Source organism: Equus przewalskii, chromosome 25 (assembly GCF_037783145.1).
Source record: "Equus przewalskii isolate Varuska chromosome 25, EquPr2, whole genome shotgun sequence".
Taxonomy (NCBI): domain Eukaryota; kingdom Metazoa; phylum Chordata; class Mammalia; order Perissodactyla; family Equidae; genus Equus; species Equus przewalskii.
The window spans coordinates 40,979,862-41,004,471 of record NC_091855.1 but is presented as its reverse complement, the minus strand read 5'-3'; the positions used below and the strand labels follow the sequence as shown (position 1 = coordinate 41,004,471).

The window sequence follows — 24,610 nt, the reverse complement described above, 5'->3', positions numbered from 1 at the left end:
AAGTAAGCCAAGCCTTTAGCATCTGTTAATCACTTTGAACTTGACCCGTTCTTACTGACTCTCATGGGAGGGAGGGCTGCATGGAGGGGCCTAGAATTTCCTCAAGGCCATTGGGGTCGTTTTGGCTGAGCCTTCAAGTATGAAAAATGTTGCCAGGAGGAGACAGAAAGGTAGCAGAGGGGAGCCTCATTCCAGAAAAATGGGAGAACGTGAGCAAATCCCTGGGGCTGTGATGTGTAAAGGGGTGATGGGCAGAATAAAGCTGGACAGGTGAAATGGGGTGAGGCCGTGAAGGGCCTTGAGGGCTGTGCTAGGGAGGTTGGGTGTTACCCTGCGAGCTGTGGAAAGATGTTGTGTTGAGCAAAAGAAGCCTACGAATTGTATTAGTCCATTTATATGAGGTTTAAGCACAGGCGAAACTAAGCAATGGTGACGGAAGTCAAGATGACAGTCACTTCTGGGATGGCTGTGACCTGGGAAAGGCACAGGGGTGGTGTGGCCAGTCCTGGATCTGTTGGGTAGCTTCCCCGAGGTCGTATCTGTGCACAAATACAGAGAAACTCACCAAGTGGTGCGCTTTACTGTTTGTATCTTGTACCTCCCTTTATAAAGGCTAACTGGCAGTGTTGGGGGAAGGAGACTGGAGGCGGGGAAATGAGTCAGGAAGAGGGGAAGGGGCTGGAGGTGAGGGTCTTAACTGGGAGTGGCGTCAGTGACTGTTTCATAGTCCCCCCCAGGGCTTTTGAAGATTACCTTCCATATAGCTGCTCTCCCACATGCTAATCTACTGATGTGATTTGAAGTTTCACCTGTGTTGTATTTCTATGCCTATTCCTCATTTCTAAAAGCCAGCAGTTTTCTGGCTTGAGGAGAAAGAAATCTTGAGAACAATTTGAGTTGTATGTACTCAACTCTAGAATATTACCACCAAAGGAATCTGTGATGCTTTCCTTCCTTCCTTCCTTTTTTTTTTTTGTGGGGAATTCATTTTAATGCAGTACAGATCTTCCTTGACTTAAGATGGGATTACGTTCGATAAACCCATTGTAAGTTGGAAATATGGTAAGTCAAAAATGCACGTAATACGCCTAATTTACTGAACATCGTAGCTTAGCCTCACCTACCTTAAATGTGCTCACAACACTTACATTACCCTAGAATTGGGCAAAAGCATCTAACACAAAGCCTGTTTTACAATAAAGTGTTGAATATCTCATGTAGTTTATTGAATACTGTGCTGAAAGTGAGAACAGCGTGGTTGTGTGGGGACAGAATGGTTGTCAGTGTATCGGTTGTTCACACTCGTGATCACGGGGCTGACTGGGAGCCGGGGCTCACTGCCTCTGCCGGCATCACCGGAGAGGATCGGACCGCATATTGCTAGCCCGGGAGAAAATCACATTCAAAATTCGAAGTATGATTTTTACTGCATGTGTATGGCTTCCGCACCATTGTAAAGTCGAAAAATCGCTAAGTTGAACCATTGTAGGTCAGGGATTGTCTACAGTCAATTTATTTGTTGAAAACAGCTACAGCAAAAGTAGTCTGTTTTAGAAACCCTTTCTTGGCCCCACATGCCTCTTATATATTCTTTTTTTCTCTCCTAAGCTTTTCCAATTTCACAAGTTGAAGAATATGATTTTTCCCCCTTTTTTTTGTTGTGGTAAAGTTGGTATACAGCATTATACAGATTTCAGGTGTACAGTATTATAATTCAGTGTTTGTGTGTGCTTCGTTGTGATCACCACTCTTGTCCAGTTACCGTCCATCACCGTACGCTTGACCCTTTTCACCCAGTTCACCCTCCCCCAGCCCCTTTTTCTCTGATAGCCACCACTCTGTCCTCTGTGTTTGAGTTTGTTTTGGTTTTGTTTGTTTGTTTGTCTAGTTTCCACATACAAGGGAGATCATGTGGTATTTGTCTTTCTCCATCTAACTTATTTCACTTAGCATAATGCCCTTAAGGTCCATCCATGTCTCACAAATGGCAAGATTTCCTTTTTTTTTCATGGCCGAATACTATCAGCCGTGAATCTTCTCTATCCATTCGTCCATTGATAGACACTTGGGTTGTTTTCGTTTCTTGGCTATTATAAACGATGCTGTGATGAACATAGGGGTGAATATAGCTTTTCGAGTTAGTGTTTTCGTGTTCTTGGATAAATACCCAAATATATTGTGTTTTCAAATCATTGTGACCGAGTATTTAATGGTCTTTCACATGGGGCAAGAATTAGACATTTTCTGCATGTTCCAAGGAGAAGGAAATGTGGCTCCCTGGGTAGGAGCTTCAGCAGTACAGAATTTGACCTGCCGTAAGAATTGCCCAAAGGAGGGAATGCTTTTCCCTGGGAGCTCACACCGCGTCGTGTACAGAGAATCTGCTGTGTGCCAAGTTCTGGGCCAGAAGTTGGGGACACAAATAAGACAGAGAAGGTGTCCTCAAGGAGCCTGTTATCTTGAAGGAAAACTGATGTGTGCACAGGTCTTTCAGTGCAGTGGGATCCGGTGGTACAGAGGAGGGAATGTTAGAGCTCGGAGGATCAGCAAGGCTTTTGAAGTGATGCCTGAGCAGGGTTTTTAGAGAAAGCAAGAGTTGCTGAGTAAGTGACTCAAGCAATGAAGGCAAGGAGTGGGATGGGGGAGGTGGAGGGACAGGCGTTCCAGGTAGAGGGACAGGGCATGGAGGCAGGTGACAATACCTGTATGAGGGCCTGGGCGCCGTGGGTACGGCTAGAGCATGAGGTTCTGGGGCAGGGGTGGCAGTGTGGGGGCAGATTTAAGCGACAGGGTTGGGCTTGGGCAGGGAGACATGGAAGAGGTTAGTGTTACAGTCGAAGCAAGAGACGAATTCCAGAGGTGCACAGGAGCAGGAGGCCTGAGACCCTTGCCGGCGGCCACTTGGCAGGACATCAGGTGTTGGGTCTGGAAGGCCTTTCAGCCCTCATGCGCTCTGGGGTGCACTGCGCCTTTGCCCTGCATTTAGATGGAGGCAGCAGGGCGATGGCTGAGCACAGGCTTTACAGTCAGATAGATCCGAGTTCTAATTCCAGCTGTACCCTGATGTGTGACGTTGGACAGACACAAAGGACCGCACCTTTCTGAGAATGTCAACTAAAAGATGAGGATGATGTCTATTGAGTAGAGGGTCTGGGAAGATCAAATATCTTAGCCCAGCCCCTGGCAGAGGATGAGTACTGCATACGGGGTCGCTGCTGCTGCTGCTGTTTTAATTAATGATCATTATCTCAGGACAGGTGTCTAAATGCCAAAGAGCGATGGGAGTCGGGATACCTGAAGGCAGGCTGGGGAGGTAAGAGGCTTTGGGCAGAGCAAAGAAGCCCGCTTGTGGCCCTTGGGTCCTTGCACTGTGAGGGCCAGGGCAGAGCGGCGTGGCCGTCTGGGGCTCACTTTCTCCCAGGCCTGCTAAGAGAAGGGGAGAGTCCTGGAGCGCCTCCTCCTAGGAGTTCTCGAGTTGTTGAGAGCCTAACACCCAGGAGGGCTAGCCAGGAGGGCTGAAGAGAGAGGCCGGGCAAGCTCGTCACCACCGCGAGTTTCTCCGCTTCTTCCTGCCAAGCTGTGTGTGGAAGTGTGATTGAAGTCTTTCTTTCCAGACCTACGGCTTAGTTATTTTGGAGTCAAGTTCAGCAGTCCTCCACAGGGTCCAAACAGAGAGGCCTGAGATGCAAAGAAGAGTGGCAGGTGCTCCGTCATTCTTGGCTGTGAAGAGTAAACACGGGACCACTTTCTCCTTTCAGAAGCTAGTCGTTAAGTGCAGGAAAAGGGGCTTAAACTCTTCCTGCTCCTGCTCCCCCATTTCTTCTTTTCTGGTTTTGATCTCAAAACAACTCATTCCTTTTCTTGCTGCAAAAATTTTAGATTTTTTTACCTGTTCCCCTTTATTCCAGGATATTGTGTCTTGCTCACTGAGTATTGTATACTCACAATACCGTATTGCACACTGAGTTTTAGAAGACTTCTTAGATGCATGAGTTATACATTATGCTTCGCATGTTAGGTACATAAGAGAAGACGTGTGTCGTCGCCCTTTGAAGAACGCTGTTTTCTGTTATTTTAGCACATGACCCATATTTGCATGGATTCAGTTACAACAGAATCAGTGATCATCTGTGTAGTGGGAGAATATGCATTTTAAACCTTTATCCCATCACAGTTCTCCACACTACAGTAGTCATTGTATTTTGTAGAAAACAGATGGGCCAGAGTACGCTTTTTGGTTCTCCCTTGAGGTCGGTGTAACGGGGAGGGCTCCGTGGAGCAGCGTTGTGGTGTTCGTTGTTAATTAGTGTGTGGATTGCTCCAGCAGCTTCCTGGCTGAGTACTCGCTCCATCTTCTTGGGTTGTCATCCTAAGGTGCTTCTCTCTCAGGTGAATGCTCAGATGAGCCTCCTCAGACATCTTATCTCCTCTGCTCCCCCGAGACTCTCCCCTTGGGCTCCTTTGTGTTTCATCGTTCCTGTCCTTGCCTTTGAACTGCCTGCCCTTTCTCCACACATCCCAATCCCTTACTTTCTTCAAGACACATCTCGAGGCCCACTGTTAGGAAATGTTTCAGACAAACGTTATCTCCTTGAGGTCTTTTCCCAGCATGCTGTGGGTGCATCCTGTGCCCCACTATCTCGTCTGCTTGTAGAACATTCTTTAATTCCATTTCATTCTTATATGTTAGACCATACAGGACCGTGTGTGGTTGAAGCGCCCGATTGGGAGGTGCTGGGAAACCTCAGTCAAGTCTACGGTCTGCCATCCACTTCCTGTGAAACTCTGGGCAAGCACCTTGCATTTCCCATGGAACCAAAGGAGGGAATTAGACTTACCTCTGAATTTCTTTGAGCTGTAAAGTGTCTTCAGTATTTGTCCAGAAAATCTAATCTGTTGCTTATGATAGAGTTACTGTTAATGGAAAATGATTCTTTTAAAGAAAAGTGGGGAGAGAATATATAGGTTTTTATGCTTGTATAATCGTGTGTGAGTACATGTATGTGTACATGACTTTTATCTCTGTAGTATCATGGAAAAATATTTTAGTATACATAGTAAAACCTGTGTAATTTGAAAAAAAATTAGAGTAAAATTTGATTCTATAGTTTTTATAGGTGAAAAGGAACAAACTTTTCTTCCAGAGACTAGAATACAGATTTTGTTTCATTTGAGAATCTCCAAATACTTATATTTGTAACCCATTTCTTTCTCTGGAAGGAAACTTAAGGATATGGCACATGTGAGGTCAGATCTTAGTGTCTTAAGGCTAAGCCACCACTTTGCACATTTCATTACTTGATTTTGTTCTTTGGGAATGTAATGTTTTTCTCTTTGTCTTTTCTTTCTCTTCTCTGTAGTCAGAAAATGGGTAAGAAGAGTCGAGTGAAAACGCAGAAATCAGGCACTGGTGCTACAGCAAGTGTGTCACCAAAGGAAACCCTGAACCTAACCAGTGAGCTGCTGCAGAGTAAGTTCCGCTCCCGGCTTTACGTGGGCTGTGTGCCTTCTCGCTCCTGTGCATTCTCGGTGCTGTGTGCGTGGGAGAGTCACTGGGATGGTGGAGCGTGAAGTGAAACAAACTGGTGGTCAGTCCCAGCTTGTTAGCCATGTGACCTGGGCTTGTCACAGACCTTCTGTAACCTCAGTCTCCCCTTCTGTGGAAAGGGAGATCCTGCACCTGTTGGTGCCTGTAACTGTTAACGAGGCTTGGTGAAGTAATGAATGTAAAGCCTCTCGCACAGCCTCCTGGAACACAGTCTTCCCTGGGCACGGTGGCCAGGGACAAACTCAACTTCTTTTTAACAGTGTGGCCTCAGACAAATTACTCAAGCCCTCTGCATCTCAGTGTTCGTGTCGGTGAGGACCGTCTCGGGAGTGTAGCGGGGGCCTGGTGAGCAGTGGCGTGTGAGGGGGCCTTACAGGTTGTCAGGCCCCAGGCGAGCACAGCGTGCCTCAGAGAGCATACTCTGGAGCTCCGCTCCCTTACGAGAATGCCTCACTTTTCTTTTCAGTGATTCCGTCATCGCTTTCCAGTTCTCACACGCTGAAGTTATGAGTTGTTGGCTCAAGGAGATTCAGTATCTACTAAGCGCCTGTCCTTGCTTCAGAGAGTTAGTGTACACTGGTAACTCCTTTTTGTAGTTGTGAATTTAAATTGGTGCCATGTGTGTTTCAAATTAGCAGTGATCACTCTTTGAACATTTGTCTCATCTTCTTTGCCCCTTATGTTTAGATTATGTGACAGGCTAAACCCCAAATAAAAATTTAGCTTTCTCTCCCTGACAAAAGCAGGCAGCAACCAGTCTGGGGCAGGTCCCTCCCTGAATGTCCCATGGACCCTCTACCCCCCCCGCCCCCAAGAGCAGTGTGGGCCCCCCAGAGCACTGACGTACTTGACCACTACCATCTCTCGCCCCCACGCAACTGTAGCAGCTTGAGGACAGGCTCTGTCTCCTTGTATTTCCGAGCCTCTGTCAGTGTTTGCTGATGGAAGATTGAAGTAAGACTGCTTAACCTTAACAGTTATGAGTCAACACATAACTAGTTATTGTTAATTATTTACCACGTACTCTCTGTTCCTTGGAGAACAAAGGGGGCCAAGAAGTTTAGCAGAAGCATGGGAAGGGGGCTGTTCTTTAAACTGATACAGTTAATTAAAAAGGAAAGAGCTCTTGATAGGCAGGGTACCTAGGGTGCCGCCTTCCAAAGCAGTGGGCCCTTTGCGGGCGTTGGTCTTTCGGTTCTGGCTCTGCAGGAGAATCTTAGCTTCTGTTTTAGCAGCGACTGTGCTGTCTCTTTTTGTAACTCCCCCAGAATGCTTAATATAGAGCCTTACACATGGATGTGAAATGTTTGTTGACTAATTGTCCTTATGTCCAATTTAACTGGTTCCCTTAGAGAGCCATTGTTTTGGGGTTTAACAGGAAAGAAATATTGACTTTTAATATTACCTTCTTTTTACCATCTAGAAGAGTTTTCAGGGAAGTGTTCTACATTTTAGCTTAGCTTTTTAGATTTTCCTGTTTACAAGTGTAATCCGAGGAAAATTTATCAGAGCAGCAAGAATAAGCTGGATGCAAGCTAGGTGCTTACACTTAGGTCCTGGGGCCACAGTTGAATAAGTGGCATTTGAGAGGGTTTATATACTTTGAAAAGTACACCTGATTTATACTTCTCACATTTATCCTTGTGGCTGTGGTATCTTTGTCCTTTAAAAATAAATCGACTGTGGGACTGGCCTGTTGGCATAGTGGTTAAGCTTGTGTACTCTGCTTTGGTGGCTCAGGTTCACAGGGTCAGATCCTGGGCACAGACCTATGTGCCGCTAATTAAGCCACGCTGTGGTGGCTTCCCACTTACAAAATTGAGGAACATTGGCGTGGATATTAGCTCAGGGACAATCTTCCTCACACATACACCACAAAGAAACTCAATAGCAATAACAAAACCCAAATACTCTTTCTTCTGAAGACTGACAGGTTAAGTTGAAAGAAAGACATGTCTAAGTACCGTGGCTTTTATGTTACAGAATGCAGTAGTCCTGCACCTGGCCCAGGAAAAGAATGGGAAGAATATGTGCAGATCCGGTCTCTAGTTGAGAAAATACGAAAAAAACAAAAAGGTAAGTTTTCCAGAATGATAATCATATTTTAATAAAATCGTGTAGGGATGTGGCATAAGTCAGAAGGGTTTTAAGAGGAGTAAAGTTCTCAGTGTCAGGCATGCCTCTCTGAAGGGTGGTTGTGAAGGGGCTCCTAGATAGGGGAGCGAGCTCGCCCTGGGAAATGATCAGGACCTCTCCCGTCTCTGAGGTGCTGTTATCTGCTTTGGAAGGAGTAAAAATGTTTGTATCTGGGGGCTAAAATGACACAACTTTATCTTTATTTTATGAAATATATATTTAAATTTGTTTTTCCATACTATGTTTCCATTAGGATTTGAGGTCAGTACATGATACTGTGTATGGTCAGCACACAGATATGTACCGATTGGTCAGTGTCTTATCAAGATACGTACTGGACTCAAACATATCTTGATTAAATGAGAGACGTACTTGTGTCTCCCAAGCTGTGTTTTTCATGATGTATTCGGTAGACATCGTAATGATTCTCAGCCAGGCTGGTGATGGGGCCAAGTGTCCGTTTGGAAAAGCTTATTCAGCATACCTATTGTTTTTGTTCTGTAAAGCACAAAAAGTAAAGATTGGTATGCAGAGCCACAGGGAAGGTGGGAGGAGAACACATAATAAGGAGCCTGCTTTAAAAGGATCAGAAAAACCGGCTTAGACTCCCTTCTTATTTATTGTCGTGAAAGTGAGTCACGAGAGGGTTTGTTTTTTATTTGCTTTCTGAAGTGGTAGTTTATTGCTCCCCCATACACATCTGCAAACACGCAGTCTTTAGTTTAGATGGTCTCAAACCCCAGATGGTGACAGGTTCCTTTATAATGTGTTTATTTGCACTAAATGGTAGACTGTGCTAATCCTGGCTCACCAAATCGGTGGCTGAAACATTTTTGTATATCCTGAGTGTCTGTTCTGAGTATAGACGGTTTATTACAACTGACCCTAAAGTTAGGGCATTTGTTAGTTCTCAATAAGTGAAGAATAAATTCTGTCTTAGAACACCCCTAACAAAATCACTTTCCTTCATTTAGCAGACATCTTTGCATACCTAGTATGGCACAACTCTGTGCCAGGCAATCCGACTTCACAAATCCACTTGACCATTAATTATATGGTGGTGACATGGCCACAGGCACCTGGGCTGGGTTGCATGCCCAGCTCCTCATGTTAGTAAATTTCCCGTTCCTCTCCTTATAGTCATCAAAAAGAAGTAATAGTTTTTGTACACCTGAAACTATTATAATATGTCAATTAATCTAAATAAAAAACAATTTAGGGATGAAGGGTTATGCTGTTGGCAACTTTCAAGTATTTTGGAGAGAGAATGAGAGAGAGGGAAGGGGAAAGAAAAAGAGAGAGAGAAAGAGCTGGTGTGGCAAGTTGGTGGACTGAAACAAAGTGTATTTGAATGTTCATTGTTCTATTCCTCCAACATTCTTGTAAGTTTGAAAATTTCCAAAATAAAGAGTTGGAGAAAAGCAAAACAAAACTGAAAAAATGCTGTTTCCATCCTTTTGAATATTTCAAACATGCCGAAAAGCCCAGACAATGATATAATGACGCCTGAGAATCTACTACCCAATTGCGTCCTCTTCAGTCTCACTGGTTCACATTCTCCTGTCATCCTTTCCCACCTGCCGGTCTGCTTCCCTTTCCCTCCCTCTGTGCCTTGTTTTGTGTTTGTATTTGTTTTCAAGACAGAAGACATTGCACTTTTAGCTGAGGCCCCACACTTCCATCCCCTTCTCTTTTCTCCCTTTGGGGGGTGTTTGTCTTTAACCCCATAAAAATATATGGTAGTAATTGGTAAATTTGCAACTTACATAAGTGATATCATGCTGCTTGGTTTTCTTAAAAACCACGGTGTTTCATTGATTGGTCCGGATAGATCCAGCTCATTTAAACTGCTCGGCAGAGTTCTGTTGCAGAGCTGTGTGCTCCTAGAGTCAGAGCTGCGGTGGTCGTCCTTAACCATCTCCTTGGGCACGTGTGTGACCTGCTCATTGTTGTTTTCGTGGGAATTCTGTGAAAGCAACTGTGCATGTGAAAGATGGTCTGTTGGACTTGAAAGAGAGAGCGCCCTGTCGTCTGCAGTGGCATTGAAGGCTCCCCTCCCCATGGTGTTACTAATAGAACCTAATAGTAGATATTCATGCAACTACTTCTCTGTAACCAAGAGGGGGTTTAGGATTTTAATTCGCCTTTCCAGTCGCTAGTTAAGATATGTACTGTGACTACTGGGTGATTAGTTTTGATTTTGTCCAGGATTGGAGTGTTATTACTATATCTAGTGTTGTTATGTTCTGTTTTTCATTTTCTGAGGGCAGTGTGAATGACATATGTCGTTCAAGTAGCTCTTGTTTTCTAAAACCTGGATTGATACAGGTCTGTCTGTGACTTTTGATGGAAAAAGAGAAGATTACTTTCCTGATCTCATGAAATGGGCCTCTGAGAATGGAGCTTCTGTTGATGGTTTTGAAATGGTTAACTTCAAAGAAGAGGGCTTTGGTTTGAGAGCAACAAGAGATATCAAGGTGAGTTTATAAACGGTTGGTCGAGGGGTCTAAATGTGTTTGGACTGTGGTGTGGAGGGCGCAGGACGTGGAGAGAGATGCCTGAGGCTTGTTCTGAGCCTTGGGCACACAGGCAGTGTGCAGCCAGCACTCCCTGTCTCTGCCACAGCAGCCTCCTCACTGACCACGTGGGCCTGGAAGAGCCTTACCCAGGGTTCAGGCAGCCCCTTCCAGCTCGTCTTCCGTAGGAGCTGTGCTAATAACCAGCCACTGGGGGCAAGTCAGTTCACATTCCTGAAACCACAGAACATGCCTCCCAGGATTTTGAGATTGAAATAAAGAGAAGGATGTGGGCTCAGGTGGTAGTGAGAAAGAGCGCACAGGACCTTGTGATGGATTGGATGAGGGGTGGGGTGGAGGACAGGCAGAGTCGAAGATGCTCACCAGTTTGCTGGAATGGATAACTGAGTGGTTGGAGGTACCACTTACTGAAATGGCAACACCAGAGGTGACAGGGAAAGAAGAAGAGAAAAATACATCTGCTAAGAGACGCATGCTTTTTCTCCCCTCTTGGTCCTTCCTTCCGGATGAAGGGAGCAGCAGCACCCTGACATTCCTGGCCTCTTTCTGCCCCTCACTCAGGCCTCTCCTAGAGAGAAGGCGTAATTTAATCTGCTTGATGATTTTGGGAGAAGGAACTTGGCTTGGCCTTTTTCTCAGGGGAGCTAGTTGCCCATGCATTCATTCTGCTGTGCGCTCCACCCTGAGTTGTACAGGGGCTGGCCACACATGGAGAGGCCTGCATGGCTCCAGTTCTGCCTGCGACTAGGTGGGGGAGTCTGTCTAATTCTGGGATTCAGTAGGTGATATTTTGGGTGACCATCTGTTGTCGTCTTGTGTCTCTCTCAGTTGGTTCAGAACTTGGGTGGGGGAAATGAGTGTTATTTATTTGGGCCCCCTCAAACTTCCAGCAACATTTTTGGTCAAGTTGTAGTTAACTGTTAATTGATACATTGAAAAACCATACACTGGTTTATTAGGTACTTGTTAAATATCTAGTGTGTGAGTAGTACTGTGCTTGCTATTGCAACAGGCTTCCAAAAAAACCAGGATCTCTTCCTTCATGATGCTTATAATCGATAGTAAGGGACAAGACACTAAAAATAATTCAAATAGTAGACATCAGTAGAAGGCAAAGGTAAACAAGATGCCACACGTTGTTCTCCTATATGAAACGAGAGGCATCATTAATGTGGATGCTGCCCCAAATATTTTAGCCATGGTTTGTCTTTACTGTGTGCATATTTTTTAAGCTTTATTGAGGTATAATTGATAGACATAAAACTGCATGTATTTGGGGTCCAGCCCCATGGCTGGGTGGTTAAAGTTCTGCGCCCTCTGCTTCACTGGCCTGGAGTTCGCAGGTTCAGATCCCGGGTGTGGACCTACTCCACACATCAGCCATGATGTGGAGGCATCCCACATACAAAGTAGAGGAAGATTGGCATAGATGTCAGCTCAGGATGAATCTTCCCGCCAAAAAAACCCAAAAAAAGCAAAACAAAAAGTTACATGTATTTAATGTATATATTTTGATGAGTTTCTGCGTGTTTTAAGCAATGTAGATACACACATAGAATATACTGAAAAGAAGCATCTCATATTGCCAAAAAATGAGATGATTATTTGGAAAGAAAATTAGTAAGCAAAATACATCTTATGGGCTTGTGCTTTTGCTGGTAACCATTGTGCTTTGAAGACAGGCTCATAGCGGAAGGAATGTTATTCCAGCTTCAGAAAATCCATGGCAGGAGCATTCTCATTGCCACGTTAGGGTGTTTGTTGGAGGTAGAAATTTTGCTTTGTTTTGTTTTTAGAACTTAAAAATATAAGTACAGCAAAGAACAAACACCTTTGTGCTCTACCCCAAATTGTTATATTTGCTTCAAATTAAAGTTGAAAGTCCTTTTTTTGATTATTTGTCTTCTCAGTATATGTGGTTAATTTTTCTATTGGAAATAACATTTTAAACCATGCTTCTGCTCATTTAACTATAACATCGATAGTTACATTTTAAAATATATTTGTAATTAGAAATGAAGTGCTGATATGCAACCTTAAGTTGTGTTTCATGTGTGATTGGATTTCTAACCATAGATATAGTTGGACTGAAGATGGTAACATGTTTTGATGATTCTACTATTTTCTCATTTTTTCCCTCCAGGCAGAAGAATTATTTTTGTGGGTTCCACGAAAATTACTAATGACCGTTGAATCTGCTAAAAATTCAGTGTTGGGTGAGAATAATTTCTGACTGTTTGTTCAAGACAAAGCGTAAATGATAAAAATACATAAAATTTCATTTTGTGGAGCTAAGGACCATATTTGATTGTTTTCTTAACTAGTGAAATATTCTCCCAACTCCACATGAAGTGTTTTCCGTGCTCATAATCTGACATAGTAGAAGAGTGTGAAAAGAAAGGTGCACATTACTTTAAATGTTAGAAGAATTTTTAGTTATTTCCAGACCTTTAATATATACTTTAAATGAATATTTTTTCAGGAAGTTTGTGGAACTTATGCTTTTAACTTCTGGGTTCCTTCAGGGCCCTTATATTCTCAAGACCGAATTCTTCAAGCCATGGGAAACATCACTCTGGCCTTTCATCTGCTGTGTGAGCGAGCCGACCCTAACTCTTTCTGGCAGCCCTACATTCAGACCCTCCCCAGCGAATATGATACTCCTCTCTACTTTGAAGAAGATGAAGTTCGGTATCTTCAGTCAACGCAAGCGGTACACGACGTCTTCAGCCAGTATAAGAACACGGCTCGGCAGTATGCCTACTTCTATAGAGTCATCCAGGTGAGCAGCTGGCTCCTTTGAAATGTGTGTTTAACAGGCTGCGGGAGAAAGGGAAATCGATTGCGGAAATGTTCCTCTTGATATCTTATTAAGGATGCTTAAACATTTCGCTTTCTAAATTAAAAGGCCTTCTAGTACGCTGTTTCCATTTTTGCAGAAATAGCACTGACATACGGTTTGACGATATCTGACTTCATCCGTGTCCAGTGTTCATATAAGCAGCAGTTGTTCCCAAGTTATGAAAGTCACTGTGTTTTTCTGAAAACAAAAGATTACAATGAAAGTTTAAAAGCTATAAAAATGTATCTAATACAAAAAGGTGCTCTTTGTATAAATTTTCCAAGAAAGTGAAAGTTCATTTGTGGATTCTTCATATATATTAGTAGTAAAATATTGGCAATTAATTTACTAAATTATGAGACTGATTTCTTTATGTTTTTCGAAGTGTGCTGTGTATTATATTAATTTTAATTGGTTCTAAGTAAAAGTGTCATATAAAAATCTCTTGAGATGTGTGAACAAGGCCTCAGTGCCTGTGGCCATGAGGCGTACATTTCTCTGGGAAACAGGAAGGACACTGTGGATGAAGCCCCCTCAGCGGTGCAGTGTGGTAACTGAGAGGGCGGGCTCTGGAGCCAGCCTGCCCGGGTTCGAATCCCCACAGCACCGCTTGCAGCTGTGTCGTTTTGGGCGCGTCTCTGTGCTCCCTTCCCGTCCCTGTAAAGTGGGAGCTGCAGCAGCTGACTCCCAAGGGCTGCTGAGCGGACGAGGTGAGTTGCTCTGCATGAGGCCCTTGATCCCGGAGTACTCATAGAAATGCTCACTTTATGTTGCTCTTTGTGTTTCCATCCTTCAGGCCATGTCGTTTGGTTGTTTTGTTTTTCATCGTTTTAAATTGCTTCTCCCTCTGTCTCTGCAGTACCTTATGTCAGTATTTCTTAACCTTTTCTACTAAAAAACTCCTAGTGGCCAAGGATAATGAAGAGTTTTTCTGCAAGATCCGGGACTAACGCCAGAGTGACCCATCACAAACTCAGTTGCTTCCAAATCTTATATTTTTACTGTTGGTTTTTGGTTTCATGTTTTTAAATCGTAAACATTCATGTAGGGCCGGCCTGGTGGTGTAGCCATTAAATTCGTGCATTCCGCTTTGGCGGCCTGGGAGTTTGCTGGTTCAGATCCTGGGTGCAGACATGGCACTGCTTGTCAAGCCATGTTGTGGCAGGTGTCTCACATATAAAGTAGAGGAAGATGGGCATGGATGTTAGCTCAGGGCCAGTCTTCCTCAGCAAAAAGAGGAGGATTGGTGGTGTATGTTAGCTCAGGGCTAAGCTTCCTCAAAAAAATTCATGCAAATATTTATGTTTGTTGTAGTTTAAAAATTGTGTTAAGTGGGGCCGGCCTGGTGGCACAGGGGTTAGGTGCACAGGTTCCGCTTCGGCAGCCCGGGGTTCTCGGGTTTGGGTCCCGGGTGCGGGCATGGCACCGCTTGTCAAGCCATGCTGTGGTAGGCATCCCACACATAAAGTAGAGGGAGACGGGCATGGATGTTAGCTCAGGGCCAGTCTTCCTCAGCAAAAATGAGGAGGATTGGCAGCAGTTAGCTCAGGGCTAATCTTCCTCAAAAAAAATGAAAATCGTATTAAGTGATGTACCGTTAAGTCAGGTTGGTGTTGTAGGGAAACAGCTCCATCTTTCCTCTGACTGTCCGTACACTGGCGTCCCTGGGGAACCCACACTGCAGTGGTTCCAACGGGAGAAGCATGGCTTTACATGTAGTAAACACTGTTATCCCGACAATGTGTTTAGTCTAGGTGTGGTTCTTTTTCAGAAGAAGAAAATGTGAGTCACTTATCGTTAGTAAAAATAGGCAGCAGAACGGAATCATTACAAATTGAAAATCCTTCATAATGAGCTTTTAGAGAAAATTTCTTAGCGATTCAGTTTAAGAATGAGGTGTGCTGCTGTGATGACCGGGATGGTATAGGCTGTGGGGTAGGAGATTTTTGCATAGGGCTTCATGACAAAGAAAACAGATTTAATCCAAAGTTCTCTCTTTACAAACCATGTTTTGAGCCTAGCTGTTTTTCTAGTTTTAGAGTGTTCTCGTTGCTTACAGGAGTCTTGAGTGATGGTTCAGAGTAAGCACAAATGTTAACGTTGTCCTGCTGCCGGTTTATTAGCGTCGTGTTGTCTCACCTCAGTACCAAACCATGTCTCTTTTCATGCTTTTCCAGGGTCAGATGTTGGCCCTTTGCTCTCTTTAGTTGACCACTCCGTCAGTGCCCTATCACTCAGGAGAGCGTGGGGAGTATTCCAGCAGTTCATATTGAACACTTTCAGTACGGTGACCGGCCCTCACTTGGGGTTTTTTGGCATTGTGACTCTTAACCTTTCTCAGGGTCATGGGAACCCTCTTCCCAGAGAAATGCACATGTGCACTGTATCACAAACACTTGCATACCTTTTGGGGGGGTCCAAATTCTAGAACCTGATATGCAGTTTTTTGTTATGACTTTCCATTAAACGTCATTTTCCCGGGGCCTGTAGCAAGCGATGCGCCTGAACTGAAACCCATTAGTATTCTTCTGAGCTGACTTCTGGCTTGAAGGTCTGCCAGCGACAGCTCTTGGCCACTGTCTCCTGATGCATCAGTGGTGTGACAGCAAGCACGATTCTGTTCCATGTGTCTAGGGTGGTGATCCCAAGTCCCTGGGAATGGTGCACGGAAAAGTCTTAATAGTCAGTTCAGCCTTCCATCTTGCTGCAGGCTTTAGGATTTTTATTCTAAGAGAAAAGTATCACTAGTACTAACTTCTAGTAATTATAGTTTCCTTTAGGTAGATTTCTCTGTATTGCATTTTTTATTTTAATGTTTCTCTTTCTCTCTCTCTGGTTGTTGTTGCTTGAAAACTAGAAAAATAATTTCCTGTCCTCTTTCGTTACAGCATATTTCCTTGGTCAAGGGCTTTTTAGTGCGTCCGCTTGTTAGTTCAGATTACCTTTTCTCTCTAACTTTCTTTACAGAGTTTGTTTAAGATAGTCTTTCCAGGCCTCTGCTGGTCCTTATGGTGCTGGGGCTTGGGCCTGATGGTATTTTGAGTTTTCTACATTGTATTCTTCTTGAGACATTCAGTATACAGTGTGTCCTTTAGGTATTCAACAGAGGATAGTATGTAACCAGAAGCCTCAAACTCGAGAGACTTTGAGAGCGCACCTTGTATTGATATAGCACCCGCTGGTGAAACTTTATTCTTCAGCTTAAGGGTTGAGGAATGTCAACACCCGAACTCAGGAAGCTAAATTTAGAAATTGTGGCTCAGCCAAATGCTGGGAAAGCTTGTGGGGACTGAGAACCCTGAGTGGTGGTAAAATTTCTGTCAGTTTGTGAAAAGGGGACCAGGGAAGAAGAGAAGATTGATGGTGACAGGTAGTTTAAAGGCATTTAAAACTGTCTCGGAGTTTTAAACCCCATAAAAATACTCCTAGAAGATCAGGACATTCCAAAGTTCAGTTCGAAGGTGAGACTTTTGCATGGAAATATGTGGCCACTTTTGTGGTAGAAATCAGTGGAAAAGTAGGATTTGGCTTACACCTGACTTTGAAGTAGTGTAATTGTGTGAAAGTGAAGCAAATTATGTTAGATTTGACTTAACATAGTCGAATGATAGTATAAATATTTCTCACCCATGTCAATGAAAAAGAAATTCATGGACCCTGTGAATGGACTGTGTTTAATTGATATTCCCATTTAATGGACCTGGCACTCTGATGGTGCCAGCTTGTTGCAAGGTTAAGAGCTGTCCTAGGGACGTGCACCTTTTCCTGTGTTGTTGAACTTGAATATGATGTTCTTTAAGTAAACACAAGTGTAATAGAAGCATATCTATAAAATTACGATTTTTCCATTGATCTTATAATTTAAGTGATTTGTCCCACCTTACTTGGGTTTCCTTATTAGTGTTAATGGAACAATCGGAGAGGTGCCGGGGAATGTATGTAGGTGGAGACGCCCGTTTGCACGTTAACTGACGTGAATTTTGTTTCAAGGCAGCATCTCCTGCAGCAAGCGTCCACTTCTCCTGCCTTACGCTTCAGGATGGGGTAAGGCAGCCTTAAGCTGACTTCTTCCTTGAACAGGCAACTTCTCCTGCCTGGCCAGGGCTGTAGTGAGAGGATTCCAGCAGCTGTACTCACAACTTGCTGAGAACAGGGCCCGCCAAGAGACAGAGGAAGATGTCACTTTCGGTTCTTGGCATCCCGTGGCAGTTGTGGCTAAATGCAAACAGTCGCTTCTCCCGTTTCTCGCCTTTCTGCGCTCTGACGAGCCCCACAAGAATAGCACAGGACGTAAATTGCCAGGATGGATTTAGCCTCTGTTTTCCTAAAGCTCACATCTACATAGAGAAATCTGATCATACATAAGGCCTTCAGGAACGAGCACCACATTAGAGTAAAATCCTCTGAGCACTAGCTTACTTTAACGACCCCGAGGCCCTGAAACTCTCGGGCGATAGACGTCAGCATCTAAACCTGCTTGTAGACGAGTGTAGCTGCATGTAGTGAGCAGCACTGTGAGGGGACACGCACACGTGTAACTCGCTCCTCTGGTGGAGAGGTCGTGAGCAGGCGCTTCCCAGCTTACGTACACGGCGTGCTCCACATCGTCCCTGGGGCGGCGTGGGGTCTCCGTAGTCAGCTTCCCCGTCTGCTGGTCCTTCCCCTCCTCCTGACCTTGGATTTACTCTCCTCTTTTTGTTTTTAACCCATCGTGTCCCCTTGATTGGTTAATTAATTCCCCTCTCTTTATCGAGTGTCTCCCGAGTGGGAGGTAACACACCTGGGCACAGGGACTAGCATCTCTGGGGATACACAGATTTTTATTTGAACCTTTTATTATGAAATAATTTTTTAGACTTAAAGTTGTAAACAGCACAAAATTGAAAGCATGGCCATGGACACTGCTTCCCAGATACCATTCTCCTGACCTCATTCCCACTTAAATTTTCCCCTGGAGGCAAATGTGTTTCATATGTGACATTTTTGTTCTCAGCCCCTTCTTGCCAATGTCACATCTACTGACTGAGGGCTGAGGGGTGTGAGTAGCTGCAGAAGGGAAGGGGGAAGGAACAGCATCAGAGGTGACGGCGAGGGTGAGAGACGGCGAGTGTGAGAGGGGCCGATGGAAGAGGCTGGAGGGATTGAGGTCATTGAGCCGCGAATCGAGGTTGAGTCCTTGGCTCTGTGGTAATGGACCTGGGTAGAGATTATGGGATGTGAAGGGAAAGAATGGTTTCTGTTTTCAAGTTGTTCATCTGAATTGGCCAAGGGGCCTCTCCCGTCATGGCCTGTAAGTGGTGGTCGTGGTATTGCGTGGTGAACCCCGTGGGACCAGCCTGACAGGGAAGGGTAGGGCTAAGGAGGGTGGGAGTGGCTCCTGAGCATGTCGTGGGGAACCGAGGCTGCAGACGGAAAACTGCTCAGGAACAGAGGACCCCCAGCACTGCCTCCTGTCTCCTCTCAGGGCTTCGACCCTTACAGTCACCCTGCCCGGGAGGCGTTAGTCTTCCCTTTGCAAATGAGCAGTTGGAACTGGGGGCAGCCTGCCAGAGGCTGAGGGCGCCCACGCCCTGGGCAGGGTTCAGACCCATACGCATGTCCTTTCGTCTCTGAAGTTGTTTCTGGTCTTAATTTTGGGACCAAGAGCCGGTCTAGTGTTAAGGGCACAACAGTCTTGTTTAAAATCCCTCTCCTCGGCTGTAATTTACAGAAAGCTGGCCGTGACTTGCTGACTGCGGGGTCGTGCTTGTCAGGACCATCCCAGAGCCTGCGCAGGGCTCGCCTGCTGGCAGTTTTCCAGCTCTGTACAGAATGTCCCTCCTGTCAGCCTTTGGTCTCACGCTGTAGAGATGGGAGAGATTCATTCATGGAGGAAGCCATGAAGCCGCTTGCTTTCCCCCAAGCTGTGATGAAGCTGGTGCTCCTCCCTTGTTATCCTTACCAGTTCGGCTTTTAGTGATATAAAATACAGGAAGACACTGGAACTTAAGAAAATCAGCCCAGGCTTGCATATTCTCTGGAGAGTTTCCAGCGCCTTTGTAATCTTTGTTAGAGCTTCTGGCTGTCTTGTTGAAATGCCCCGACCTGTTTACTTGCTTGTCCTGATAGCTGACCTTGACCGTTATTAATTTGTGTTAAGTGTACATGTGTTGTCCTTACTGTGTCTTTATTTTAGCTTTCTGATTTTGTAAATTACTCATTTTAAACGTATCTAATTTTCATCATTTTTATAAATAAAGGCTACAGATATGTCATTTAAGAAATCTGATTTGTATTTTTAACTGTTTGCTTGTTTTGTGTACTGTTATAGCAGGTCAAATAGGTACAGACTTTACCTTCTAAGAAGCTAGTGTTCTTCGTTTCTTCTGGTTTTCCCAGCCCTACTTTCAGCAGCCTCTGGGGGACTCAAGAAATGAAACGCCTTTTCTCTGTATTCATGGTTCTCACTGGGGAAAGCCGTGCCTGCCGTCCTGTCGGTGGCACGTATTCCTGTCTTGGTGATTGCGGGAGGCACCACTGGAGGCTGTTTAGTGGCGTGCCTGTACAAGGGGGCAGGCCTGGCAGCCCCACGCTGTGTCCTCCTGCAGAAGCTTCTCAGGGGTCTCCGCCCTGTGGTGTCTGCTAGTGCCGCTCCTGTTTCCTGCCGTTGCCCGCCCCCACTGGCCCTTCTCGCTGGCAGCCCTCCTGCTGAACCACAGCCTTCCTCCCCTTTCACATCTGGGTGCCTGACTGAGGGTCCTGGGCCCCTTTAGAAAAACTTCCCACTTTGCTAATCAGAGTTAGGAACGGATGTCCAACAAAGTGATACACATAGATTGTCCCCTTGTCCCCTGCTTTCGTATCACCCAGGTGTGTGTGTTAGTAGATGCACCTATGTGGGCTTGGCAAGCAGACCTAAAAGGAGGAGACCTTACATATGTGTCACTAGCGGTAGGACCCAGGAAGGAAAGAGAATTTGCATTTGTGATGATGCCCGCTGTGTGTCGAGCACTGTGAGAGCTTTTATTCTTTTGGTGAGGAGGCATCAGGAACTACTGCTTTCCCATGAGAATCTGAGACAGAATTAACCAAACTAGATTCAGAAGAAACCTCCAGTACGAGGCCCAGATTGTTGGTGTTTTAATTCGTGTCCGAGAAGTTAAAGCGGAAATCAAAGACGGGTCTTGCTCCTAAGATGGTGTTTCTTGAGCAGACGCCTTAGTGTGCTGGTGGTCGGTGAGGGGCTTGACAAGGCTCCTCCCCTTCTTGTTGTTACCCTAAAGCTGGGCGTCACCCTATTTTATGTCTGAGGAGACAGGCTGAGGGTGAGAAAGCTGGCCAGAGCTGCTGCTGATGAGTCACGATTGAAGCCCCCATCCGTCTGACCCTGGAGGCTCTGTGTTTCCCACTTCCCTCTGTCTCCCCAGACCCGTCCTTTTTACAATTCCTTCTCTCTCCCCCTCCAGCCCTGCTTTACCAGTCCCAAGTCTCTCACAAGTCTGATCAGTATAATTTTTTCTGAAAATCCCCACAAGTTTAAAAACGAAAGAAGCCTTGAGCCAGCCCTGATGGGCCTAATGGTTAAAGTTAGGCTCTCTCACTGCATTGGTGGCCCGGGTTTGGTTCCCAGGCACGGAACCACACTACTCATCTGTTAGTACCATGCTGTGGCAGCAACTCACACAGAAGGCCGTAGAACTAGAATATACAACTATGTGCTGGCGCTTTGGGGAGGGAAAAAAAAAAAGAGGAATATTGGCAACAGATGTTAGCTCAGGGCTAATCTTCCCCAGCAAAAGAAACCCCCCAAAACACAGAATGCTTTAAAAAAAAAAACTTCAAAAAAATCTTTCTTGAAACCTGCTCTTTACCTCCAGCCCCCATTAGGTCTATATTTGGTGAGTACGTTTCCTATAGCCAGCCCTGGTGGTCTGGTGGTTAAGATTTGAGCTGTCACTTCTGTGACACCACCTGTCTGTCAGTTGTCATCCTGTGGCAGCTGCATGTTACTGTGATTTTGAAAGCTGTGTCACTGGTTTTTCAAATAGCAGCAGGGTCCCCCATGGTGGACAGGTATCAGCAGAGCTTCCAGACTAGACAGACTAGGAAGAAGGACCTGGCCACCCACTTCTGAAAAAATTGGGCATGCAAACCATATGAATAGCAGTGGAACATTGTCTGATAGAGTGCTGGAAGGTGAGAGGATGGCGCAGAAGAACAGGCAGCGTTCCGCTCTGCTGTGCACAGGGTCGCTAGGAGTTGGAGTTGACTCAGTGGCACTGACAAACATTCCCTATCCTCTGGGACAGGATTTTGGGGTTTTATTTTTTGTTTTGTTTTGAATGTGTATGCTAGAAGAGGGAATCTGCTTATATTTTTTGAGACCTTAGATAAGCGTCTTTATGAGAACACTCTTCCGAGTTAGCAGACACATTTGTGACCACTCATCTTGAGTGATATTGATGCCCAAATTCTATTTCTTCTCTGCAGAACTGTGCTGTTTTTGTAATTTCTTACGGCCTAAATGGTTTAGGCTGCAACCATCCCCTGTCCACTCTTTGTATCCATCATCTACTCTCAAGGAAGAAAACCTTTGTGATAAAAGCATGGAAAGGGAGCAGAGACAGTAGCGGAACCTCCATGGCTTGAATGATTACTTTATTAATATGTAATTCTTAATTGGTTTGGGACTGGAACCTCTCAGCAGCTGAACGTGTAAGCACAGTCGGGACTTTTCACCCCTGCTGCGTTTTAATGCCAGGTGGGAAAGTGGGTTGAGCTCACCCTTAGGTGAGCTTGAGTGCATTTACAGACCCGTGTGAGTGAGATGGTGAGAGTGATTGCCTTGCAGACGTGGTGGGTTGGTGAGTCTGCCCAGACAGGCAGCAGGGGCGTGGCCCGTTCTCTTGACATTCATGTGTAAGACGCTGTTGATGGGACACAGGCACAGCCCCAGGCCTCCTCACTTCCCTGCATTTGAGAGCACGAGTGCTGGTGAGGCTTGGCTGTTGGTATTCGTCGTGGATATTTGCTTTCTGTGTTTACATCACATGTTAACTCTACTTGGGATTGATACTGGCTGACACTCTGATTTGAAATTTGGTACATCATTCTGGCCATGATGGGTTTACAGCCCACTATAGGTAGACCACATTTTTATCGTCGTGGAAATTCATTTTAGCAATAAGTTTCTGCTGGGCAGATTATCCAAAAAAGTGCCCATGTAATATCATAGTTTTAAATGTAGTCTTGTCAGTAGCAGTTCTCTCGACTCTGCCCTCCCATCCATTCTGCACCCCGTTTGCTGGCATTGACTTTTCCATTGATGTTTTCCTAGGATGTGGTGTACTATAGAATAAAGAACAATTCCTCATCGTCAGGGCTTGTCACCTGCTAGATAAATCTGATCAGGTTAAGTTGGAGTCTGAGTACTCTTGTCTGTAGAAAGGGGACATGGATGCCTGCTGGCCAGGCTGTGTGGGAACGAAGAAGGCGATAGCCCTGTAGGCCTGGTGTTCAGGTGCCCAGTCCTGCACCAGACTCAGCGCTGTCAGCCCGGCCCACCTCCAGGACTGTCTGCTGGTCTCCGTTAGACTGTGGTCCCTGCTCAAGGTTTGATTTTGCAAGGCAGCCCTCCCCAGTGATAGAAGACTAGTTAGAGCGTCAACCACTCATATGGAGGCAAAATATGCCTCCCTATAACCTTCATCTCATAGTTTTTTTCCTGACTTTTAGAGCAAAAGAGTGCATTTCATCTTTTGCCACAAGTGCTCCTCTCCCACCCTGTCTCCTCTCCAGCTGAAGCATTCGTTCAGCGAACACCTTCTCTGCATGAGGCACCTGCCTGGAATTGATGGTTCACAAAATTAATCAGACGCTTACATTCTGGGCATGTATAATTAATTCAGTAAAAAGGAGTTTTTAAGGGCACAGATTTAAAAAATAACGTGAAAGTTAAGAGAAGGAAGAGTGCTTTCAGCTGAGAAGCTTGAGGAGGATTTTTTGTTTTTGTTTTTTAAACGTGAGAAGTAACATTTGGAGAAGATTATTATGTTAATGATAACCTACATTTGTTTAGGGCCTTATGGTTATGAACTGTGTTCACGTCCATCTTGGCAGATCATCATCACACTGTGACATGGGTACGTCACTCTCATCCCGTGAGGAGATAAAGCTGGTGCTCCCAGGGGCGCCTGGCCAAGGTGAATGGTGCCTGTGCCTGCTCGTCTCACTGGTATGGCCCACAGAGCCGCTTCCATGTATCGTCTGCGGGCATTCCCAGGGCCGCTGCTCCGACGTCTCAGAGACATATCCTGGTGTTCCCTACTCTCTTAGGTTGCTTTCTTGGTCTCCTGAAGCACATCAGTGCCTGACGATGTATTATATGCTTCTTCATTTGTCTGTCTTCCAACTAGAGCGTAAGCCCATTGAGGGCAGGGACTTTGTTTCCTTCTCAGTGAGAATGTGCCTCACAACACAGAAGGTGCTCAGTCATTACTTGCTGAATGACTAAAGCAATCAGCCAGTGGCTGAAACAGCGACAAATAACATTTAATACAACTCTGATCAGACAGCATGCACTATTTCATTTCCTTCTGTCAGCAGCCCAGTGGGAGGTATGAGTACTCGGACTTGACTTCTGAAGAATGACCCGCTGAGGTCTCACAGCTGGGCAGTAACCAGCCTGGGTCTCAAATCCACAGCAGGCTCCAGAGCCCGGCGCTCAGTCAGCGTGCTGCACGCCTCCCACCCACTTCAGGGTCACAGAGCTCATGCCACATGTCACCCGAGCTCCACTGCTCCTATCGTCTGTTTACCGGCTCTTCTAGAACCTGCAAGGGCTCAGGAGCAGACTTCTGTTGTCTGTGTTCCTTAGCTTAATTCTTTTCTTTTTTATGGAGATGTTTGCCTGTTTCTTGGGTTCAGACAGCTTTCTGATTTTCCATGAATTGAAAGAGATCCCCAGTGATGATTCTGTGATCACATTTCTTGCTGTCATTACTCTTATTTTGGAATTCACTTCCTTCCAGTGATGACTCTGACACCCAGTCCAGGTCACCACTCTTGACCCTTCCAGTCCAGCTCTACGTGCAGAGCTACAGAGAGCTTTTTGTAATGACCGTCATATCGTGCCACTGGTTTCCCATCACACCTGGGATCAACTCCAAGGGCAAGGCTGACAGAGGGCCTCCTCATCCGCTTCAGCCACACTATGAGGTGCCTCTTCCTTCTCTCTCATTACAGTCGCTCCTTCAGTTCCCCAGTCTTGCCAGCCTCTTCTGGGTCAGGGCATTGCCATCTACTCCCTTCTGGGTTCAGCTCAAATATCACTTCCTGAGCGAGGCTTTCCCTCACCATAAAGTGCATCTCCCTTATCCTCTACGTTAGTGTGGTAGTGAGGGTTCTTCAGGAAAACAGAACCAATAGGATGTGTGTATATGCATAGAAGGCAATTTAAGGAATTGGCTCATGTGATCCTGGAGGCTGGCAAGTCCAAAATGTACAGGACAAGCCAGCAGGCTGGAGACCCAGGAAAGAGCTGATGTTTCAGTTCAAGTCTGAAAGCCA

The 24,610-nt window shown here is 45.4% G+C and overlaps 1 protein-coding gene across 4 annotated transcripts in view; it reads left to right on the top strand.

Annotated features, from left to right (window-relative positions):
* SETD3 (SET domain containing 3, actin N3(tau)-histidine methyltransferase) overlaps positions 1–24,610 on the top strand; it is a 74,655-nt gene that overhangs the window by 9,880 nt on the left and 40,165 nt on the right. For all 4 annotated transcript variants that reach the window (XM_070593237.1, XM_070593239.1, XM_070593238.1 and 1 more), the window contains exons 2-6: positions 5,361–5,470; positions 7,532–7,624; positions 10,013–10,161; positions 12,365–12,437; positions 12,747–13,003. In XM_070593237.1, coding sequence (XP_070449338.1) covers positions 5,368–5,470; positions 7,532–7,624; positions 10,013–10,161; positions 12,365–12,437; positions 12,747–13,003 — 675 coding nt within the window. In that variant the 5' untranslated portion in view covers positions 5,361–5,367. The remainder of the gene's footprint in view (positions 1–5,360; positions 5,471–7,531; positions 7,625–10,012; positions 10,162–12,364; positions 12,438–12,746; positions 13,004–24,610) is intronic.